At 44.6% G+C, this 21,913-nt stretch overlaps 1 protein-coding gene across 1 annotated transcript in view; it reads right to left on the bottom strand.

Moving 5' to 3' along the window:
* Positions 1 to 20,647, bottom strand: part of LOC106576150 (transcription factor SOX-5) — a 97,625-nt gene extending 76,978 nt beyond the window's left edge. Inside the window, 2 exon segments of the mRNA XM_045699761.2 lie at positions 7,945 to 8,146; positions 20,394 to 20,647. Coding sequence (XP_045555717.1) covers positions 7,945 to 8,146; positions 20,394 to 20,431 — 240 coding nt within the window. The 5' untranslated portion in view covers positions 20,432 to 20,647.
* Between the last annotated feature and the right edge of the window lie 1,266 nt (positions 20,648 to 21,913).

Below are 21,913 nucleotides of genomic sequence, written 5' to 3'. Positions count from 1 at the left end.
AGTGTGAGTCTATGTATTTGATGTGGTAGGCTGACAGTGAGTGTGAGTCTATGTATTTGATGTGGTAGGCTGACAGTGAGTGTGAGTCTATGTATTTGATGTGGTAGGCTGACAGTGTGGGTGAGTCTATGTATTTGATGTGGTAGGCTGACAGTGTGGGTGAGTCTATGTATTTGATGTGGCAGGCTGACAGTGAGTGCCAGTGAGTGTGAGTCTATGTATTTGATGTGGTAGGCTGACAGTGAGTGTGAGTCTATGTATTTGATGTGGTAGGCTGACAGTGAGTGTGAGTCTATGTATTTGATGTGGCAGGCTGACAGTGAGTGTGAGTCTATGTATTTGATGTGGTAGGCTGACAGTGAGTGTGAGTCTATGTATTTGATGTGGCAGGCTGACAGTGTGGGTGAGTCTATGTATTTGATGTGGCAGGCTGACAGTGTGTGTGAGTCTATGTATTTGATGTGGTAGGCTGACAGTGAGTGTGAGTCTATGTATTTGATGTGGCAGGCTGACAGTGTGGGTGAGTCTATGTATTTGATGTGGCAGGCTGACAGTGAGTGTGAGTCTATGTATTTGATGTGGTAGGCTGACAGTGAGTGTGAGTCTATGTATTTGATGTGGTAGGCTGACAGTGAGTGTGAGTCTATGTATTTGATGTGGCAGGCTGACAGTGAGTGTGAGTCTATGTATTTGATGTGGTAGGCTGACAGTGAGTGTGAGTCTATGTATTTGATGTGGTAGGCTGACAGTGAGTGTGAGTCTATGTATTTGATGTGGTAGGCTGACAGTGAGTGTGAGTCTATGTATTTGATGTGGTAGGCTGACAGTGAGTGTGAGTCTATGTATTTGATGTGGCAGGCTGACAGTGAGTGTGAGTCTATGTATTTGATGTGGCAGGCTGACAGTGAGTGTGAGTCTATGTATTTGATGTGGTAGGCTGACAGTGAGTGTGAGTCTATGTATTTGATGTGGTAGGCTGACAGTGAGTGTGAGTCTATGTATTTGATGTGGTAGGCTGACAGTGAGTGTGAGTCTATGTATTTGATGTGGCAGGCTGACAGTGAGTGTGAGTCTATGTATTTGATGTGGCAGGCTGACAGTGAGTGTGAGTCTATGTATTTGATGTGGTAGGCTGACAGTGAGTGTGAGTCTATGTATTTGATGTGGTAGGCTGACAGTGAGTGTGAGTCTATGTATTTGATGTGGTAGGCTGACAGTGAGTGTGAGTCTATGTATTTGATGTGGTAGGCTGACAGTGAGTGTGAGTCTATGTATTTGATGTGGCAGGCTGACAGTGAGTGTGAGTCTATGTATTTGATGTGGTAGGCTGACAGTGAGTGTGAGTCTATGTATTTGATGTGGCAGGCTGACAGTGTGTGTGAGTCTATGTATTTGATGTGGTAGGCTGACAGTGAGTGTGAGTCTATGTATTTGATGTGGTAGGCTGACAGTGAGTGTGAGTCTATGTATTTGATGTGGTAGGCTGACAGTGAGTGTGAGTCTATGTATTTGATGTGGCAGGCTGACAGTGTGTGTGAGTCTATGTATTTGATGTGGTAGGCTGACAGTGAGTGTGAGACTATGTATTTGATGTGGCAGGCTGACAGTGAGTGTGAGTCTATGTATTTGATGTGGTAGGCTGACAGTGAGTGTGAGTCTATGTATTTGATGTGGCAGGCTGACAGTGAGTGTGAGTCTATGTATTTGATGTGGCACGCTGACAGTGAGTGTGAGTCTATGTATTTGATGTGGTAGGCTGACAGTGAGTGTGAGTCTATGTATTTGATGTGGTAGGCTGACAGTGAGTGTGAGTCTATGTATTTGATGTGGTAGGCTGACAGTGTGGGTGGTTCTGCTGCCTTTATTTGCAGATGTCAATTCTCTTCCGAACGGCTGTAACAAAGTGAAACTGCGCCTCTCTCCTTCTCTCGCTCTCCTTCTCTCTCTCCTTCTCTCTCTCCGTTCTTTATCCCTTTAGTGCCTCTGCATGGAAACAGAATTAAACAACTGTTGTGTTCTTAAGCTCATCTGTGAGGAGAGGCAGATTTAAACACACTTAACTCTTGCCAAAAAAATGCAAAATGCTATTTTTTCCTTCCGCCAGCACAGCTGCTCATGTTCCCTCTCTCTTTTTATTCCTCCGTCTTCCTCTTCCCTCCTTTATTCTCTCCGTTGCCCTCCAGGAGAAATCTACCCATTTACCTTAGAGGGTCTCTGTTTCTTTCTTTTTCTCTCTCCGTTTCCGTCCCCCCCTCCCTCTCTCTCTCTCTCTCTCTGTCTCTCTCTCTCTCTCTCTGTCCCTCTATCTTTCTCTCTCTGGGTACATCAGAGCGCACACACACCCCTCCACCCTGTGTGGGTTTGAAGCAGAGCAGAGCAACACTAACAGTAGCAATTGAGGGGGTGCAATTCCCTGCCATGTCTCCAAGTTGGGAAGGTGTATGTGTTTAATGTGTGGTGCCGTGGTGTCGACAATTAAGCCATGGCCAATCTGGCAATGGGAGTCACAGGAGGCACCTGAAGCACACACTCACACACATACACAGGCTACAGGGATGTAAGTGCTCGCTCCTGGAGGTGACACTGACACCTACTCGCTGGTCTTAAGCCAGCGCTGACACACACACACACACACACACACACACACACACACACACACACACACACACACACACACACACACACATACGATCCCAATCCCTTTAGCGCGGGGCTAAACACACACCTCGTCTGCTCTCTGACTCTGAGCCTGCTGTGGCATCCACACACACCGGTTGGCCTACTCACAGCCTAACCCTACCACCCACTCCTTACCCCACCTCCCATCTTATCTCAGCTTGGAGGACAAATACTCACATAACCTAAAAATACTTCTCCATCCCCCATCCCATCCACACACAGCAGTTACAAAATTGTTCTTATTTCATCTAATATTGCATATGTTACAATTTCACAATAATAATCATAACTTTAAAAAAATGCATTATATTAAAATGCAATAATAATAATACTTCTATGATCTATTTTGTTTTTAAATCATTGCACAAAATGGTAGAGATATTCCAGTTAAATTTACCTAAACAGAAATGTGCAGCTTTATTTTGTATATTTTAAATAACAGTTTATTAAATCAATGCATGCCAATATTTGTAAGAGGCCCTTAATTGTCTACAAGCAAGCATGTGTTAATTCATTATGACAGCACTGGCAGGAGAAACTAAGTGTGACCACTGCGTTTGGTTTAAGCCTGCTTGGTGTGCTGCTTCAAATCTGTCAAAATCCATATGAAAAAAATATCATCGAAGGCAGGCGGCGCCTGGAGAATTTGGACCTGAATTAAGCAGAGGAATATTGTTGTTACTGTTTTTATCTTTCATGAGTGCGCGGCAGGACCTCATTAAACGGACAAAAGGTGCAGTAATAAACACCTATCCATTACCACCTGTCTGTGAAACCCTTCCCACACTAACAAAATTCAGCTGTTTGATTAGGCTACTAACCATAAAATTCAGGGGAAGAAGTGGAGAAAGAAAGAAAAAAAAGCCCTTCATTTACTGCTACAAACACACATGAGGAAAAAAAATGTTTTTTTTTAACTGCACCTCCTCTCAACTCGGAGTGGCAGTTTGGAGAGATGAAGAGGTCAGTTTGTTGGGGAGCGCGCCTCGCTGCTGTGTTAATTTACCATGACAAAATAAAGCGTGGTAATCTCCTCGTGGATGCTGCCTCTACCCGGGGACGCCACTACCCGGATACGAGCGCAGTCCATTTCCTCTCCCATATCACTTTATACAATTGCCGTGACAAAGCCCCTTCGAGGCGCGCCGTCTAAAGCTCTCTCTCACTCAACTCTTCTGCCAGTCAGCGCAGAGCGGATTGAGAGGGTAAAGCCGTAGCAAAATTGTACATCTTACACATGCCAAGCCTTGCCGCTCGCGCTAAATCCACCCTGTCCAGGAGACGGCTCGGTCGCGCTTTAATAATCCACATCAAATATTATGCGGGCGCACCCCTCCTCAGTGTCCTTTTTACTATTCCATTTCTCGTGTCAGTCAACCAACTGGCTCAAGTCGCATCTCATGTATAGGGGAATTTATAGTGTTGATTATTATATTTGTAGCATAGGCCTAAGTAATAATAATAATGATAAAAGGAAACTTAATAATACTTGAATTATTAATTAATACGTGATTCATCACACTTAAAACAATAATCATTACTAAACGTAATGATTATTGTCACGGTTGTCGTAAGAACGGGACAAAGGCGCAGCGGATGTTGAGTTCCACATATTTATTACAAAGTGAAACTTTAAGCAAAAACAATAAACGAATAACGAAAGGTGACTATGTGGTGCACAAACGCAAAACAATATCCCACAAACACAGGTGGGAAAAATAGCTACTTAAATATGATCCCCAATTAGAGGCAACGATTACCAGCTGCCTCTAATTGGGAACCAAACCAAAACACCAACATAGATATTTTAAACTAGAACACCCCCTCGACACGCCCTAACCTACTACACCTGTCATGACTTCCGCCGAAGTCGGCCCCTCTCCTTGTTCGGGCGGCGTTCGGCGGTCGACGTCACCGGCTTACTAATCACCACCGATCTATGTTTCCCTGTTCGTTTGGTTTTGTCTTAATTGTTCACACCTGTTTATGATTCCCTGATTATGTTCATTACTTAACCCTCTGGCTTCCCTGTTTGTCTTGTCCGTGATTGTTTCCTGTTTTGTGGTTGTTGGAGGTGTTTCTCCCAGCCATGTTTTATTGCTGTGGGAGAAGTTTTATTATTGTTTTGAGTAAACACGTTTTGTTTGCACTCATCCCTGTGTCCTGCGCCTGACTCCCATACTTCTCTAAACAAAATCATTACAACACCATAGAGAAACAAGGGCTCTCTATGGTCAGGCCGTGACACCAATACCTGTTCCAACAACTCAGTTAAAAAATACCTCCCACTATTATCTTAACATTACCAAGGCTATAACATAAAGTCTCCCAAACATCATGTCCAATACCTACTGTCAACAGCATGCCGTGATAAAGTCTCCCAAACATCAGGTCCAATACCTACTGTCAACAGCATGCCGTGATAAAGTCTCCCAAACATCAGGTCCAATACCTACTGTCAACAGCATGCCGTGATAAAGTCTCCCAAACATCAGGTCCAATACCTACTGTCAACAGCATGCCGTGATAAAGTCTCCCAAACATCAGGTCCAGTACCTACTGTCAACAGCATGCCGTGATAAAGTCTCCCAAACATCAGGTCCAGTACCTACTGTCAACAGCATGCCGTGATAAAGTCTCCCAAACATCAGGTCCAATACCTACTGTCAACAGCATGCCGTGATAAAGTCTCCCAAACATCAAGTCCAATACCTACTGTCAACAGCATGCCGTGATAAAGTCTCCCAAACATCAGGTCCACTACCTACTGTCAACAGCATGCCGTGATAAAGTCTCCCAAACATCAGGTCCAATACCTACTGTCAACAGCATGCCGTGATAAAGTCTCCCAAACATCAAGTCCAATACCTACTGTCAACAGCATGCCGTGATAAAGTCTCCCAAACATCAAGTCCAATACCTACTGTCAACAGCATGCCGTGATAAAGTCTCCCAAACATCAGGTCCAATACCTACTGTCAACAGCATGCCGTGATAAAGTCTCCCAAACATCAGGTCCACTACCTACTGTCAACAGCATGCCGTGATAAAGTCTCCCAAACATCAGGTCCAATACCTACTGTCAACAGCATGCCATGATAAAGTCTCCCAAACATCAGGTCCAATACCTACTGTCAACAGCATGCCATGATAAAGTCTCCCAAACATTTACATTTACATTACATTTTAGTCATTTAGCAGACGCTCTTATCCAGAGCGACTTACAGTAGTGAATGCATACTTTTCATACAATTTCATTTTTTTTTTTTTTTTCTTCTGTGCTGGCCCCCCGTGGGAATCGAACCCACAACCCTGGCATTGCAAACACCATGCTCTACCAACTGAGCTACAACTGAGCTAAAGTCTCCCAAACATCAAGTCCAATACCTACTGTCAACAGCATGCCGTGATAAAGTCTCCCAAACATCAGGTCCACTACCTACTGTCAACAGCATGCCATGATAAAGTCTCCCAAACATCAGGTCCAATACCTACTGTCAACAGCATGCCGTGATAAAGTCTCCCAAACATCAGGTCCAATACCTACTGTCAACAGCATGCCATGATAAAGTCTCCCAAACATCAGGTCCACTACCTACTGTCAACAGCATGCCGTGATAAAGTCTCCCAAACATCAGGTCCAATACCTACTGTCAACAGCATGCCGTGATAAAGTCTCCCAAACATCAGGTCCACTACCTACTGTCAACAGCATGCCGTGATAAAGTCTCCCAAACATCAGGTCCAATACCTACTGTCAACAGCATGCCGTGATAAAGTCTCCCAAACATCAGGTCCACTACCTACTGTCAACAGCATGCCGTGATAAAGTCTCCCAAACATCAAGTCCAATACCTACTGTCAACAGCATGCCGTGATAAAGTCTCCCAAACATCAGGTCCACTACCTACTGTCAACAGCATGCCGTGATAAAGTCTCCCAAACATCAGGTCCAATACCTACTGTCAACAGCATGCCGTGATAAAGTCTCCCAAACATCAGGTCCAATACCTACTGTCAACAGCATGCCGTGATAAAGTCTCCCAAACATCAGGTCCAATACCTACTGTCAACAGCATGCCGTGATAAAGTCTCCCAAACATCAGGTCCAGTACCTACTGTCAACAGCATGCCGTGATAAAGTCTCCCAAACATCAGGTCCACTACCTACTGTCAACAGCATGCCGTGATAAAGTCTCCCAAACATCAGGTCCAATACCTACTGTCAACAGCATGCCATGATAAAGTATATCTTCCTGGTGAGAGAGAAAGAAAAAGAGAGGACTTTGGTTTACAGTCAGTGACTGTTGTCTGACAGGCAGCAGAGTCCAGTCTGATGTGCAATCAGCAGGTTAATTACAGAATTAGCTTACCATTATGGTCCTTAAGCACCCTTTCATTGTTTTACAGCCAGAGTGATCTCACAACATTTACTGTGTGGTGGTTTATCAGCAGTACAGGGGAAAAGTCTGTAGGCTAACTTGAGGAAAACTATGAGGGTTACTGAGGCCACACACACACACACACACACACACACACACACACACACACACACACACACACACACACACACACACACACACACACACACACACACACACACACACACACACACACACACACACACACACACACACACCTACATAAAACACACATCACACACACCAAACTATACATCGAAATGATGATATGCATTTACTGTTAGCACACACAGTCACCCTTTTCACAGCAGAACATGACTCACTGACATGGCTCACATTGACAGTCACACATGTACCACGTCTCCATGCCTCACCGTCAAACGGTTACAGCACAGACACGGGCCTTCACACTAAAACAAAAGGGAAACGTGATTCACATCATAAGAGCACTCTCGAGCATCTTTTGTGTCCAGTTTTCCCCCATTATTATTTCCTCTGTTGGAAGTATGTGTTACTTCAAAACCGGACGCCATAACTACAACTCTCTGTAATTACAGTCTAATAAACAATCATACACAATGCTAAATGGCCCTGTCTCAGTCTATGATAGCTGGGGACTACTGTCACTTCCTGTCAACGGCTATGTTCCGTTTAGCCCCCTTATGGTTGAGATCAGGGATTGGGGAGGACAAACTGATCCTAAGATCTGTCCTTAAGTGCCAACTTCCACCTCAACAGTGTGGCAGGATTTAAACTCCAGACAACCAATAAGAAGAGTCGAAACAAAGCCAAGTAGCCAATAAGAGCAGTTAAATGATATGAAGACAACGAGGGGCTGTTTTACCATGGCACTGTGCAGTGTGGGGGGGCTGTCCAGGGGGCGGGGCGAGAGGGGGGACACCTTGCTGCAGTAGGGAGTCAGGGGGAGGTGCATGACAGCCTGTCCGTCATCTCTCTCTTCCTCTTCCAGTCTCTGTCTGCTGGTTGCCATGGCTACCTCTCCATCTGTCCCCCCATATGGAGAGATTGGTCGCTTGGAAGACATCCTGGAAAAAACAGAGAGAGAGAGAGAGAGGGAGAGTGAGCTGTGGGTGACAGTGGGAGAAACACTAGTCTTTCATCCATTGCAATAGTTATATTTATAGAAATAGTTCATCATTATTAATTTCCTATTATTCATTGGTCCGCAATGGCCCTCTCTCTGTGTCTCTGAATCCCTCTCTCTCCTCTCTCTCAGCAGACAATACACACTATAATAATATACAGTAAATCATCTACATCCGCTAGTCAGAGGAAAAGCTCTTTAGACCTTCACACACAATCACATCCATGTTTACCATCAGGTCCTTCCAACGTACACACACACACACACACACACACACACACACACACACACACACACACACACACACACACACACACACACACACACACACACACACACACACACACACACACACACACACACACACACACACACACACACACACACACACAATAACCCATTACTGAAAATAGAGCCAGGTTGGGCTGACATTTTATGACAAATGGCCGAGGCCTGACACAGGCCCTTTCACTCCAGCAGCAAGCTGACAGTGATGTGTATGAAAACCTCGGCCCTGACAATACCAGTGAAAATAACAAACATAGAGGCTGTGCATTTGTTACTTTGCCTTTGTTTCCCACTGAAAGCAGAGGGAGGGGAAGAACAGTGGCATCTATTAGATGAACTCTCCCCAACATAAATGTGCCCCCCGGGTGAATAGGGACAAAATGAATACGTTCCAATAATAGAGTTTAATGCGGCTGGCAGCGTCTCCCTAAGCGCTTTCAAAGGCTCTCGTTCAGCCTTGAAGTTACTGCTACAATGACCCAGGGTGAGAGGAAGGGAGGGAGGGAGGGAGGGAGGGAGGGAGGGAGGGAGAAGGAGAGAGAGAAGGAAAGAGAGGGAGGGAGGAGAATACGCAAACACTAATGTATACGCAGAAAGTCAGACATGCAAGGAGCAACAGGCTAGGAGCACAACTGTATTTCTTGCACCGCCATCAACAACCATTCTGTTTGAGAAAAGAGGAGGATACAAACAGGAGAATACGTAAACCTTCTGAGCAGGACTGCTGTCCCTAGAGGTTCAAACAGATGCCAAATGTATGGTTCTGTACAGTCGTACATTGCTACATCACACATAGTCTCCATCTACAGTGGGGGAAAAAAGTATTTGATCCCCTGCTGATTTTGTACATTTGCCCACTGACAAAGAAATGATCAGTCTATAATTTTAATGGTAGGTTTATTTGAACAGTGAGAGACAGAATAACAACAACAAAAATCCAGAAAAACGTATGTCGAAAATGTTATAAATTGATTTGCATTTTAATGAGGGAAATAAGTATTTGACCCCCTCTCAATCAGAAACATTTCTGGCTCCCAGGTGTCTTTTATACAGGTAACGAGCTGAGATTAGGAGCACACTCTTAAAGGGAGTGCTCCTAATCTCAGTTTGTTACCTGTATAAAAGACACCTGTCCACAGAAGCAATCAATCAATCAGATTCCAAACTCTCCACCATGGCCAAGACCAAAGTGCTCTCCAAGGATGTCAGGGACAAGATTGTAGACCTACACAAGGCTGGAATGGGCTACAAGACCATCACCAAGCAGCTTGGTGAGAAGGTGACAACAGTTGGTGCGATTATTCGCAAATGGAAGAAACACAAAAGAACTGTCCATCTCCCTCGGCCTGGGGCTCCATGCAATATCTCACCTCGTGGAGTTGCAATGATCATGAGAACGGTGAGGAATCAGCCCAGAACTACATGGGAGGATCTTGTCAATGATCTCAAGGCAGCTGGGACCATAGTCACCAAGAAAACAATTGGTAACACATTACGCCGTGAAGGACTGAAATCCTGCAGCGCCCGCAAGGTCCCCCTGCTCAAGAAAGCACATATACATGCCCGTCTGAAGTTTGCCAATGAACATCTGAATGATTCAGAGGACAACTGGGTGAAAGTGTTGTGGTCAGATGAGACCAAAATGGAGTTCTTTGGCATCAACTCAACTCGCCGTGTTTGGAGGAGGAGGAATGCTGCCTATGACCCCAAGAACACCATCCCCACCGTCAAACATGGAGGTGGAAACATTATGCTTTGGGGGTGTTCTTCTGCTAAGGGAACAGGACAACTTCACCGCATCAAAGGAACGATGGACGGGGCCATGTACCGTCAAATCTTGGGTGAGAACCTCCTTCCCTCAGCCAGGGCATTGAAAATGGGTCGTTGATGGGTATTCCAGCATGACAATGACCCAAAACACACGGCCAAGGCAACAAAGGAGTGGCTCAAGAAGAAGCACATTAAGGTCCTGGAGTGGCCTAGCCAGTCTCCAGACCTTAATCCCATAGAAAATCTGTGGAGGGAGCTGAAGTTTCGAGTTGCCAAACGTCAGCCTCGAAACCTTAATGACTTGGAGAAGATCTGCAAAGAGGAGTGGGACAAAATCCCTCCTGAGATGTGTGCAAACCTGGTGGCCAACTACAAGAAACGTCTGACCTCTGTGATTGCCAACAAGGGTTTTGCCACCAAGTACTAAGTCATGTTTTGCAGAGGGGGTCAAATACTTATTTCCCTCATTAAAATGCAAATCAATTTATAACATTTTTGACATGCGTTTTTCTGGATTTTTGTTGTTGTTATTCTGTCTTTCACTGTTCAAATAAACCTACCATTACAATTATACACTGATCATTTCTTTGTCAGTGAGCAAACGTACAAAATCAGCATGGGATCAAATACTTTTTTCCCCTCACTGTATATCAATATGCCTGTATTCTAACTTGTATATTCTACTATGTGCACATGCCTATTCCAGAATTCCCTTATCTATCTACACATGCTTTAAACACAGCAGCAGTAGTGATGTTCACACATGATTTTAAATGATAAAATGAAAGGAAATTGTAAGACTAGTTTTTCCAAAACCACAAGAAAGTGTAGAAATGAAAACAATTGTGATATTTCTAAATATATATCTTTATCATCTGTGAAAGTGTGCGTTGAGTTACCCCAGTGTTTCACACTCTGGGCAGAGAGAGAAGAAGGCACAGCTGTATCAACTACAGGCCACGCGACGCACATACGCACGCACGCACGCACACACACACACACACACACACACACACACACACAGCAGGTCTGTCCTCATCACAGGGTGTTTACTTTACCTCCTTTCACTCTCATACACTGGAGCCTTTTGTTTCTGCTACACACACACACACACACACACACACACACACACACACACACACACACACACACACACACACACACACACACACACACACACACACACACACACACACACACACACACACACACACACACACACACACACACACACACACACCACTCCGATAAACACAGCCTCTCCTCACACACACACAACCGCCCTCAGTCTACCTCACCTCAGCCAGTCCACCGCCCCTCCACCCATGTCCTGTCCACACCTCTCTTCCCAGCTGCACTCCTCCCACGTCCTCTAGACACCACACAGGACTGGAGTAGTATCCCTGGACACTGATCTAAGGTCAGTTTGGGGTTTTACCGCCTAATAGTTAAGGTTAGCAGCAGGGAGGGCAAGCTGATCCTAGATCTGTGTACCTAAGAGCAACTTTTGGGCAGGTCACACACCTCTCAGGAGAACAAGAACCCAGTCTGTTGGATGCTGTGACTCTGGAATATTCCTGAGGTTAGACACAACACCCTCTCTCTCCTCCTCTCACCCCTCCATCCCCCCTCTTTCCTCCCCTCTGCTGTGCCCTCTTCTCATCCCTCCTTCTCCCTCTCACCCCTCCATCCTTCCTCCTTTCACAGCTCTCCTCTTGAGCAATAAAATGTATATTTTCCTCTAAGTCTTTGATGTCTATTTACTATAGAACTCAGCACAGTGGGTGAGCAGGTTATAGCAGCAAATTCACTTCAAGTTGGCAGACCTGTCCTGCACAAGAGGCTGCTCCATGAAACATTGAACGCATGTACAGTAGTGTTGTTGGGATTAAAAAGAAGGGCTTTATTAAGTCAATAAATTGGCAGCTAAGCCAGTCTCCAAGGTCATAATTAGCGACCATTAGCATAATTTCGCTCCTTCCTTCTGTGGCGCGAACACAGACAGACATGCCAAACACACCTCCCTCTCTCCACGGCAGCCGGGAAAATAAAACCAGGCACATACAGACACACTGGGCCGTTACACACACACACACACACACACACAGATGCTCGGCGCGCCAACCATCCAACCAATACATGATGTAAAGACAATCCTTTTAATCAACAGCACGGGAAACACTGGGAAGAGAATTGGACATCTGATGTGTTCAGAGCTCACGACTCAGGTGTCCAGCTCTCTACCTTCCTCTCTCAACTGTGCACACACGCACGCACGCACACACGCGCACAAACACACACACCCTGGCTGAGCGTTAGTGTTAGCTACTAAGCTTAGATTAAAGAACCACTTCCCCTGGACGATTTCATCTCTTTGATGATGACTGAGTGCTACTGTGTTAAGTCTCTCTCATATCACACATGTACATGTACTGTTAAGTCACTAATCGGCCAAGTACACTGTCCATTAACTAACCAAATAGACTGATTGACTGTTAATCTCCATCACAGACTGACTGACCGGTGGTTAACTCACTTAACACCAGCCAGTCCAGCACAAATGACCCACTTCAACGACTACTCACGCTGCACTGAGAGAGAGAGGAACGAGCTGACACACACACACACACACACACACACACACACATCTAGAGACACACACACACACACACACACACACACACACACACACACACACACACACACACACACACACACACACACACACACACACACACACACACACACACACACGCTGAGCCCCGTATCTCTACACATCCCAGTAGCGATATGTTAAATCATTCATGTTAGAAGCGCTCCGACGGGGGTAAAGATGTGTTTCATGTTTCATGAAGACTGAGTGAGAAACAAAGCAGTCATCTCCTATATGCTAGATGATATTGCACACACCTTCAGACTGTGCTCTCTCTCTCTCTCTCTCTCTCTTGGTCCATCTCTTTCTCGCTTTCTTTCTCTAAATCTCTCTGTTCATCTATCTTTCCCTCAATTAGTAATAATTCTTGTTCTTCTTCTACAGAGATCAGAATGTTTTTCTAGAGAATACTACATTAACTGTCTTCTGTACACAACCATTATCCTCTGTTTGAACTGTGATCCTGTATTTCAATTGCTGAATAAACATGCATAGTAAACAGATACAAATCAATATTAGAATTTGATATAGGTCCAGTTTACACTGCTTAAAATAATTTCAACGTTACATCAAAATGGGGCTTTAAATACACATCCCCAAGAGGTAGTGATGTCATCTCTGTGCGACCCTTCCCCTACTACCTGTCAGTCAGGTGAAGGTTAGCTGCGTGTGAATGCGTGTGTGTGTGAGAGGTAACTTTACAGCTGTGCCTGAGGTAAGGGAACAGAACAGCGTATCAAACAGCAGTACAGAAAACCTCAGCATTTCAATAGGTACATTGTATAACTCCTGAGGGATGACTTTAAACAAATGTTCCATCAGGTATTGAAATATGGTATCATCCCTCTCTTCCTTTAACTCTCCTTTCTCTTGCTGCTCTCTCCACATATACATCTTTTCCTGCACTCTCTACACTCTCCCTCCCTCCCTCCATCCCATTCTTTATGCTCACTGTCAAGTCAACAGTCTATTTTCTCACCCCATATTTATTTATTTATTTATTTATCTCTCTCTCTCTCTCCCTCTCTGAGGTGAAGCATTGAGATAGCTTGTAGTATTGTCTTACTGAGTGATCCTTCTTTACACAATCAGCTGTTTGTCCCCCCACCTCCTCTCCTCCTCTCTCCTCTCTCCTCCTCCTCCTCTCCGTGTCTTGTCTGACTCTTAAGGATATTGCCTAATATCTATTAATAGGCTGTCCTTTCTGTCAGTGGGAACAGTGAGGCTGAAACAGGAGAAAGGGAACACATAAGCTAGTGGACTTAGTGACTCCACACTTCAATGGAGTCCGTGATATTCCCTGGTCATTGTAGTGGCTAGTACAGCCATTTCAGCTAGTAGGCTACACACACACACACACACACACACACACACACACACACACACACACACACACACACACACACACACACACACACACACACACACACACACACACACACACACACACACACACACACACACACACCCAGCCACTCTCCTTGACTTGACTGTCATTCTATCTATTCCGTTCCAGTTACATGCTCAATGTCATATGGGTGATGACAAGAGGAGAGCATATAAAGGAATGACAGAAACCTTGTAACATTATTGCAGATGTACTGTATGCTAACATGACGCACCGACACAGACACACACTCACACACAAAGCACCCTCTGTTTCTTTCTCCGATAATGGAGGCTGAGGGAGCGACCGCATTTCCTGTCCAGATTAACCACAAAAGGCTATAAGACAGTGGCTAATGTCACTGTCATCACACACACACACACAGCCGATGTTCAAAGTCCCAAGTGTGTGTGTGTGTGTGTGTGCTGTCAGGGAGGACAGAGGGCCAGCTCATGTAGTTTGTGGTTCCTTCACCACCACCTCCCTAAACTACCTTACACACACACACACACACACACACACACACACACACACACACACACACACACACACACACACACACACACACACACACACACACACACACACACACACACACACACACACACACACACACACACTCTCTCTCTCTCTCTCTCCTGGGCTGTAGATAGCCATCACTGCTCATTGCAGCAGTCTGCATACTTCGTCATGTTGTTGTAATTGTTTTTTCTTTCTTCAGGCTGAGTCACCACGCTGTGACTTTCACTGGCATTTTACCTTGGAGAGCTTCCATATGAGGGTTAGCAGGGTAAAATAAAGCAAGTGAAATGGGACTGATAAAGACCGCCAGTCATTCACTCGGTCACTCCCTCTTTCTCTCTCTCTTTCTGTGCTGGCTGATCTGACAGTTGTGGGGCTAGGACGTGAGAAAAGCTTTGGAGGGAGAAAAACGGAAAAACGACAACATCGCCGTTGCTTTTCAGACCTATTCCCTGATGTTTATGAGGGAAGAAGTGGAGCTGTAATGTTTATTGACAGATGAACACAGATTTTCCATTGTGTGACGCTCACTGTTTAGACTCCAGTTGTTCAGCTCATCCCTAAAAAGTCTTCTCCATTTGTCTCAGTCACTCTCTACGGCTCTCTGTAAAAAACAGAGACAGAGTCTCACTCAGCTCTCTGGAGTGGCCCACGGATAGAAGAGAAACAACAACAGCACAGACTGAACAGTCACTCTCTCTCTCTCTCTCACACACACACACACACACCACACACACACACACACACACACACACACACACACACACACACACACACACACACACACACACACACACACACACACACACACACACACACACACACACACACACATACTCACACACACACACACTCCCTTTTGCCCCGTCCTTTGAAACTCTCCCACCTCACCCAAATGGCCTCCTCCCTTGACCCCCCTCCTCCCCTCCCTCTTCCCCTCCTTCCCCTTTCCCCCCATCCCCCTCCCTACCTGCAGACACAGAGTTGCTATTGTACCACCCTGGGTAAGGCCAAAGAGACTAACACTGTCTGTCATTGTGGGGCGCACAGGGATGGAAAGAGGGAGAGAGAGGGGGATGGAAGGCGGGAAGGAGGGACAGAGGACACAGGAATGAGAGAATCCCAGGACAGGACTTCGCTTGGCTTCTTCCCCTCTCAGAGTCAACAGCCTCTGACTTTTACTACTCCGACCGACCACGATGCAATAGTCTGCCCTAACCTTGGACCTCTAACCCCTGGCCATGTGACCCATCTCTCGTCAGCCCCCCCCTTAATGAACCCAGAAGACCCCCACCCAAACAGAGAAGACAGACACACACACAGAGGGACACAAGCGGGGCGACCAGAGAAAAGTTGAAGTCCTCTGCACTTTCGCCTACAAATTACCGAAACTAATTTATCAATCACCGATTGGCTGTTATAGAGGTCAGCTGACTGCACTGGGGAGGTCTGTGGGTTGAGAGTGGAGGGGGGAGAGAGGGAAGGAGAGGGAGGCGCTTTTAGCATTCTGCTCTGCTATTCTTCTGTCTTTCTTTCTTTTTTCCAACATGGAGACATGGTTATCAAGCTGCTCGGCGGACTGACAATATGGGCCAGACAATGGACCAGTCTGAGAGAAAGACCCGGAGACAGAGAGAGAGAGGGAGAGAGAGAGAGAAAGAGGCCCAGAGAGGCCATAGGGAGAGGGAGAGAGAAAGGGAGAGAGGGGACAAGGTCTGCATTAGTGTTCAGACCACGGACACACCACTCAATTACACACACACACACACACACACACACACACACACTGTACCCCGCTTTCTCATAACAGTCCATAACACGCCACCCTATCCCTTTAAAACACTTAACCATTTTAATCCGCAATGCTTTTCTAGTTAATGCTACATAAATCCAATTTAGTACAGGTCAACTTTAATTCACATTACACACTTTGATTCCCTTAATTCCTGAAATAATTCCATTCATTGTAAAAGTTTCAAACAATAACAAATTACATTACCATTAAAAAAAATCCACTGTCCTACTTTATAATAATATCCCACAATGTATTACAATGCAATACCAATGCAATGATGACACACTAAAATACACATTTCTACATATTATCTTAGCAGCGGAAATCGAAGTGTTCTTTTATAACCATTTATGCAGTTTTACTAATAAGGCACATTTAGGTGTTTAGACATCTGGTGTGGACCCACTCATAAAAGGCGACATTACACCACAAACCCCCCCCCCCCCCAATAAACTCGCAGGGACAAATGGTAGAGAGTGAGAGTTCCACACTGCTCCCCTCAGCACCCCTAAGACTCCCTTTCCACTTCTCTGCCCCTTCTTTACGATCAATCTCGCTCTTTTCCCTTTACTTCTGCATCTCCCTTTACTTCTGCATCTCCCTCTTTCTATCTATCTGTCTCTCTTTCTGCGTCTCTCTTTCTGTTATCTCTCTCTAGTCGCTCTCCCTCTGTTTCTCTATACCTTCACTCTATTCTCTCTCTCTCTCTCTCTCTCTCTCTCTCTCTCTCTCTCTCTCCTCTCTCTCTCTCTCTCTCTCTCTCTCTCTCTCTCTCTCTCTCTCTCTCTCTCTCTCTCTCCCTCTCTCTCTCTCTCTCTCTCTCTGTGTGTGTGTGGAATCTGTCACTTTGACCACAGAATCTGTCAGATACACTCATGCCACAGCTATGTCAGAGAAATCACTCTATTCCAGTATTTCATACAAGCATCATAGACATTCTTAGTAAAGCTGTCAACGTATCTGAAGAAGCCATCAAATCATTATTATTTCCACAACTGAACAAAATTTCAGTGAGAAAACTTAGGATTTATAATAACACTAAAATATACAACAATATTAGTATAATATTATAATGACAATAATAACATTACATTATAATAATCACATTAACACACACTAGTATAATAATACCAAGAACAATAATAATATATTAATCATCATCATCATATACTCAAATATTACTCAGCAGAAATGACTGTAAATAGTATGAAAATTGTTGAGATTTACGCCCTACTACAACCAATCCAGTCAAAATATAACATGAACGTTCTTGCATCGGTCAATCTATTCTGTATCTCAATTTGTTCATTCGCCGTTAATGAATGAATGATGATGATAAAGCTCCTAAAAACAAACCATTCTCATCTTGTTTCCATCAATTACGTCTCAAACTAATTAAGAGACAATAAAAAGGAAGGAGAATTTCTTCACGTCACATGGCCAGCTCAGCTCATTGCTCTACACACTGTACAGAACATACATTTACTGTGTTATTGTGACAGAACTTTTAAACCAGCTATGAACGCAGCAACATTAGAGTAGAATGTGCTTTCCCACAAACACAGTAATTCTCTGTATCTCACTTTTCTTCCCCTAATAACTCATAACTGATGCAGAAAACAGATAAAAGCGACGGTAAACGAGAACGGAGAGAGGGATGAGAGAGAAAGAACGAAAAGTGAACACTTACAGAGACGCAGGAACAGAAAGCATCAGGACCGATGATGGTATGTCTCGCACACACACACTGGCGCTCACACACTCTCTCTCCCTCTGCGTTGAAGAGACTAATGCACAACTCTCTCTCTCTCACACACGCACGCACACAAACACACACACACACTGTAGAGAGCCTCACACTCATAAATACACACTACACAGGTTACACATACTCAAACCGGCACAACCCTTTCTTCCTTCCTTATCCACTGATAGAGTACATTACTGGAAAGCAGACTTTCAACCAGACGTTTTCTAAGTCATCATAATCCCTGCATTTATCTCCAAACGTTCTGCTTTTACATGTAATCCTTTACATTTTTAATTCCACATAGTCTGCTGTTGTTATCTTTTCTCTCTTCCCCTCTTTGCGGATAGATGACTTATTAAAAACACATTTTTTGCAAAACATAAATGTGTTCTTAATTCGAGGTTAAAACTCAGAGACTTTATCTCCAAACAAAAGATTAGTTTGATCTGGCAAAACAGTACGGTACCTTCATGCAATAAAAGTCAAGTGAGAGAGGGCATGTATAAAAAATACCATGTATTAAAACGGGGTATTATGGGTAATCTTTCTTTCAGGGCATTAACGTCAAACAGCCATTATAAAGCTCGTTTTGTTGTCGACGCGAACTGTAAATCGGTGAGAATACTTCCACCTCTCTCACACGACAGAGGAAAACCTAGGCTGTCATTGTAAATAAGAATTTGTTCTTAACGGACTTGCCTGGTTAAATAAAGGTTAAATAATACAACTAAATATAAGCATCAATCCTCTAAACAGACAGCTGTTGCTGTAACGACAGAAAAACAATCCCACGTAACTGTGAGATAATGTGTGTGAATATTTTAGTTTAACATCTACAAATAAAAGATATGACATTTTGTTTAAATGTAAGCTTTTAACATTTAGTGTGTTTGTGTTTTATTTCATCTACTGGAATATAAAATGAGTTGATTCTGTAAAAACAACCCAAGAATTGTCCCACACTGAACAATTTGCTCTTGTTCGATAGCAGCTCGACATGAATGTGAGCTGTCTTATCTCAGGGTATCAAAATAGGCCCTCAGATAAAGCAGAAGTACAAATAGTTGCCAGGCATTCTGAATAGGAAACTGTAGAATGATTCTGTGACTGTCAGGTAGTTAGGTGGTGAATGGGAACTTTCTGAGAAACTCTTGTCAAACTGAATCACGCTGGTCACGCTCTCACCTCAGCACATGGAAACAGAGTTAGTCTCAGAGACACACACACACACACACACACACACACACACACACACACACACACACACACACACACACACACACACACACACACACACACACACACACACAGAGATAGATAGACAGACAGTGAGTAACACTGCTGCTTGAACACAGCAATGAACATGTTGACATGAACAACTTAGTTAAACTGGAACGTGTGCAGTGGAGAGAGGGAGGGAAAGAGGAAGAGAGAGAGAGAGAGAGAGAGAGAGAGAGAGAGAAAGCGAGAGAGAGCGAGAGGGAGAGCAGGGCCAAAGTCACAGATCACTTCTCATTGTCACTCTGATTACCACAGCTGGACAACACATACCCACACACACACACACACACACACACACACACACACACACACACACACACACACACACACACCACACACACACACACACACACACACACACACACACACACACACACACACACACACACACACACACACACTAGTTTGCGCAACCTTTGCATGTGGTATCATTAAAAGGCACAGGATAGCCAAACAAACTTTCTATCTTTCCTCTATCATACTCTCTCTCTCCCTCCTTTATCTCGCTATCTATCAATCTATATATCTATCAAACAAGTAAAGCTTTGGAACTCAGCAAACACTATTTTGTTTCAGTAAACAGTTTTACACCAAGCATCACTTTCTCCTCCACAAACACTTCAACAACAACAAAACACCATCTCTCCTTCTTCCTCCTTCCCTCTACCTCACAGTCCTGCCGTCCCTCTCTCCCGCGGTCTGTCTGAGCAGTGTGTGTGTGAGAGAGAGAGTAAGAACGTACCTGTTAAACTCCTGAGGTAGCTCAGGGTCTGTGAGCATGCTGGAATAGGTCTGTGGGAACTAGGATTCCTCCTTCTAACACCATGCAGCTCCGACACACAGATGGAACAGAATCACAACCGCCACAACAAGCCTCTCTGTTGATCCTTCAACCTCTGAGACAACGGAGACTGTTCCCTCTCTCTCGCTCTGTAGCGCTCACACACACTCAACCGCACACCCTCCCTCCCTCTGTCTCTGTCCCTCCTCCTCCTACCCTCCCTGCCCTGTAAGCTGTTAGATCTGGGCTCAGCTCTTAAAGGGCCAGCGCACAGCACAGCGTGTGTGTGTGTGTGTGTGTGTGTGTGTGTGTGTGTGTGTGTGTGTGTGTGTGTGTGTGTGTGTGTGTGTGTGTGTGTGTGTGTGAGAGAGAGAGAAATACACCATGAACATCGTTATAACACTGTACATAGCCATAATATGACATTTGAAATGTCTCTATTCCTTTGAAACTGTTGTGAGTGTAACGTTTACTGTTCATTTTTGATTGTTTATTTCACTTTAGTTTATTATCTATTTCACTTGCTTTGGCAATGTAAACATATGTTTCCCATACCAATAAAGCCCTTTGAATTGAACAGAGAGAGAGAGTGTGTGTTTGTGAGGGGAGGGGCTGTGTGGCCGTAGGGATGGTCGCTTCCTTAGAGCAAACACTGCCCCCTTCCTTGAGCTCTGTACACACACACACGCACACACACACACACACACACACACACACACACACACACACACACACACACACACACACACACACACACACACACACACACACACACACACACACACACACACACACACACACACACACACACACACACACACACACACACACACACCACTGGTATAGAATCCTCTCAACACACCACTTCAGGTCACCTCTCTGGACCTCAGCCTTCGGGTCCTCTTGTCTATATGAGAGCGGATGGGTTTTCTTTTCTTTCACAAGTTTACAGAGTCTCTTCTCTCCCTTCTTACTGTGAAACAAATCTGCCTGGATACAGTCTTTTTCACAAGTCCTGCTCCTCCATTCTGAGTATTCATAATAGTGATAAGGATGAGTACAACTCCTTTCTCAGTACAGAGGACTCTTGTCATTAGTTATCAATGGAGAACAACATATTATACAGAATTAAGGAAACATCAGAACGTTTATAAAGGAATTGAATCAAATATGCATAAACAAGCTTAAACAAGCTACACCTCCTATACTGCCCTTGACAGTTCAAATACAAACACACATGCACGCACACGTGTACACACACACACACACACCTGATGAGTGAGTGAGTATGAAGAAGCAGAATTTGGAGTGTGTGTGTGTGTGTGTTTGTGTGCGTGTGGTACTGAGTGTGCGAGCGTCAGGCAGGCAGGCAGGCAGACAGCCCTTAGCGCTGTCAGTCACTATTAGGAGTGTGTGGTCTGTGTGTCACAGACAGAGCCAATCAGCCATTGTTCTGGAGGAAAGAAAAACAAACCTGACAG

This window comes from Salmo salar, chromosome 17, assembly GCF_965601325.2.
Source record: "Salmo salar chromosome 17, fSalSal1, whole genome shotgun sequence".
NCBI lineage: Eukaryota > Metazoa > Chordata > Actinopteri > Salmoniformes > Salmonidae > Salmo > Salmo salar.
This window is presented reverse-complemented; position numbering and strand designations above follow the sequence as displayed.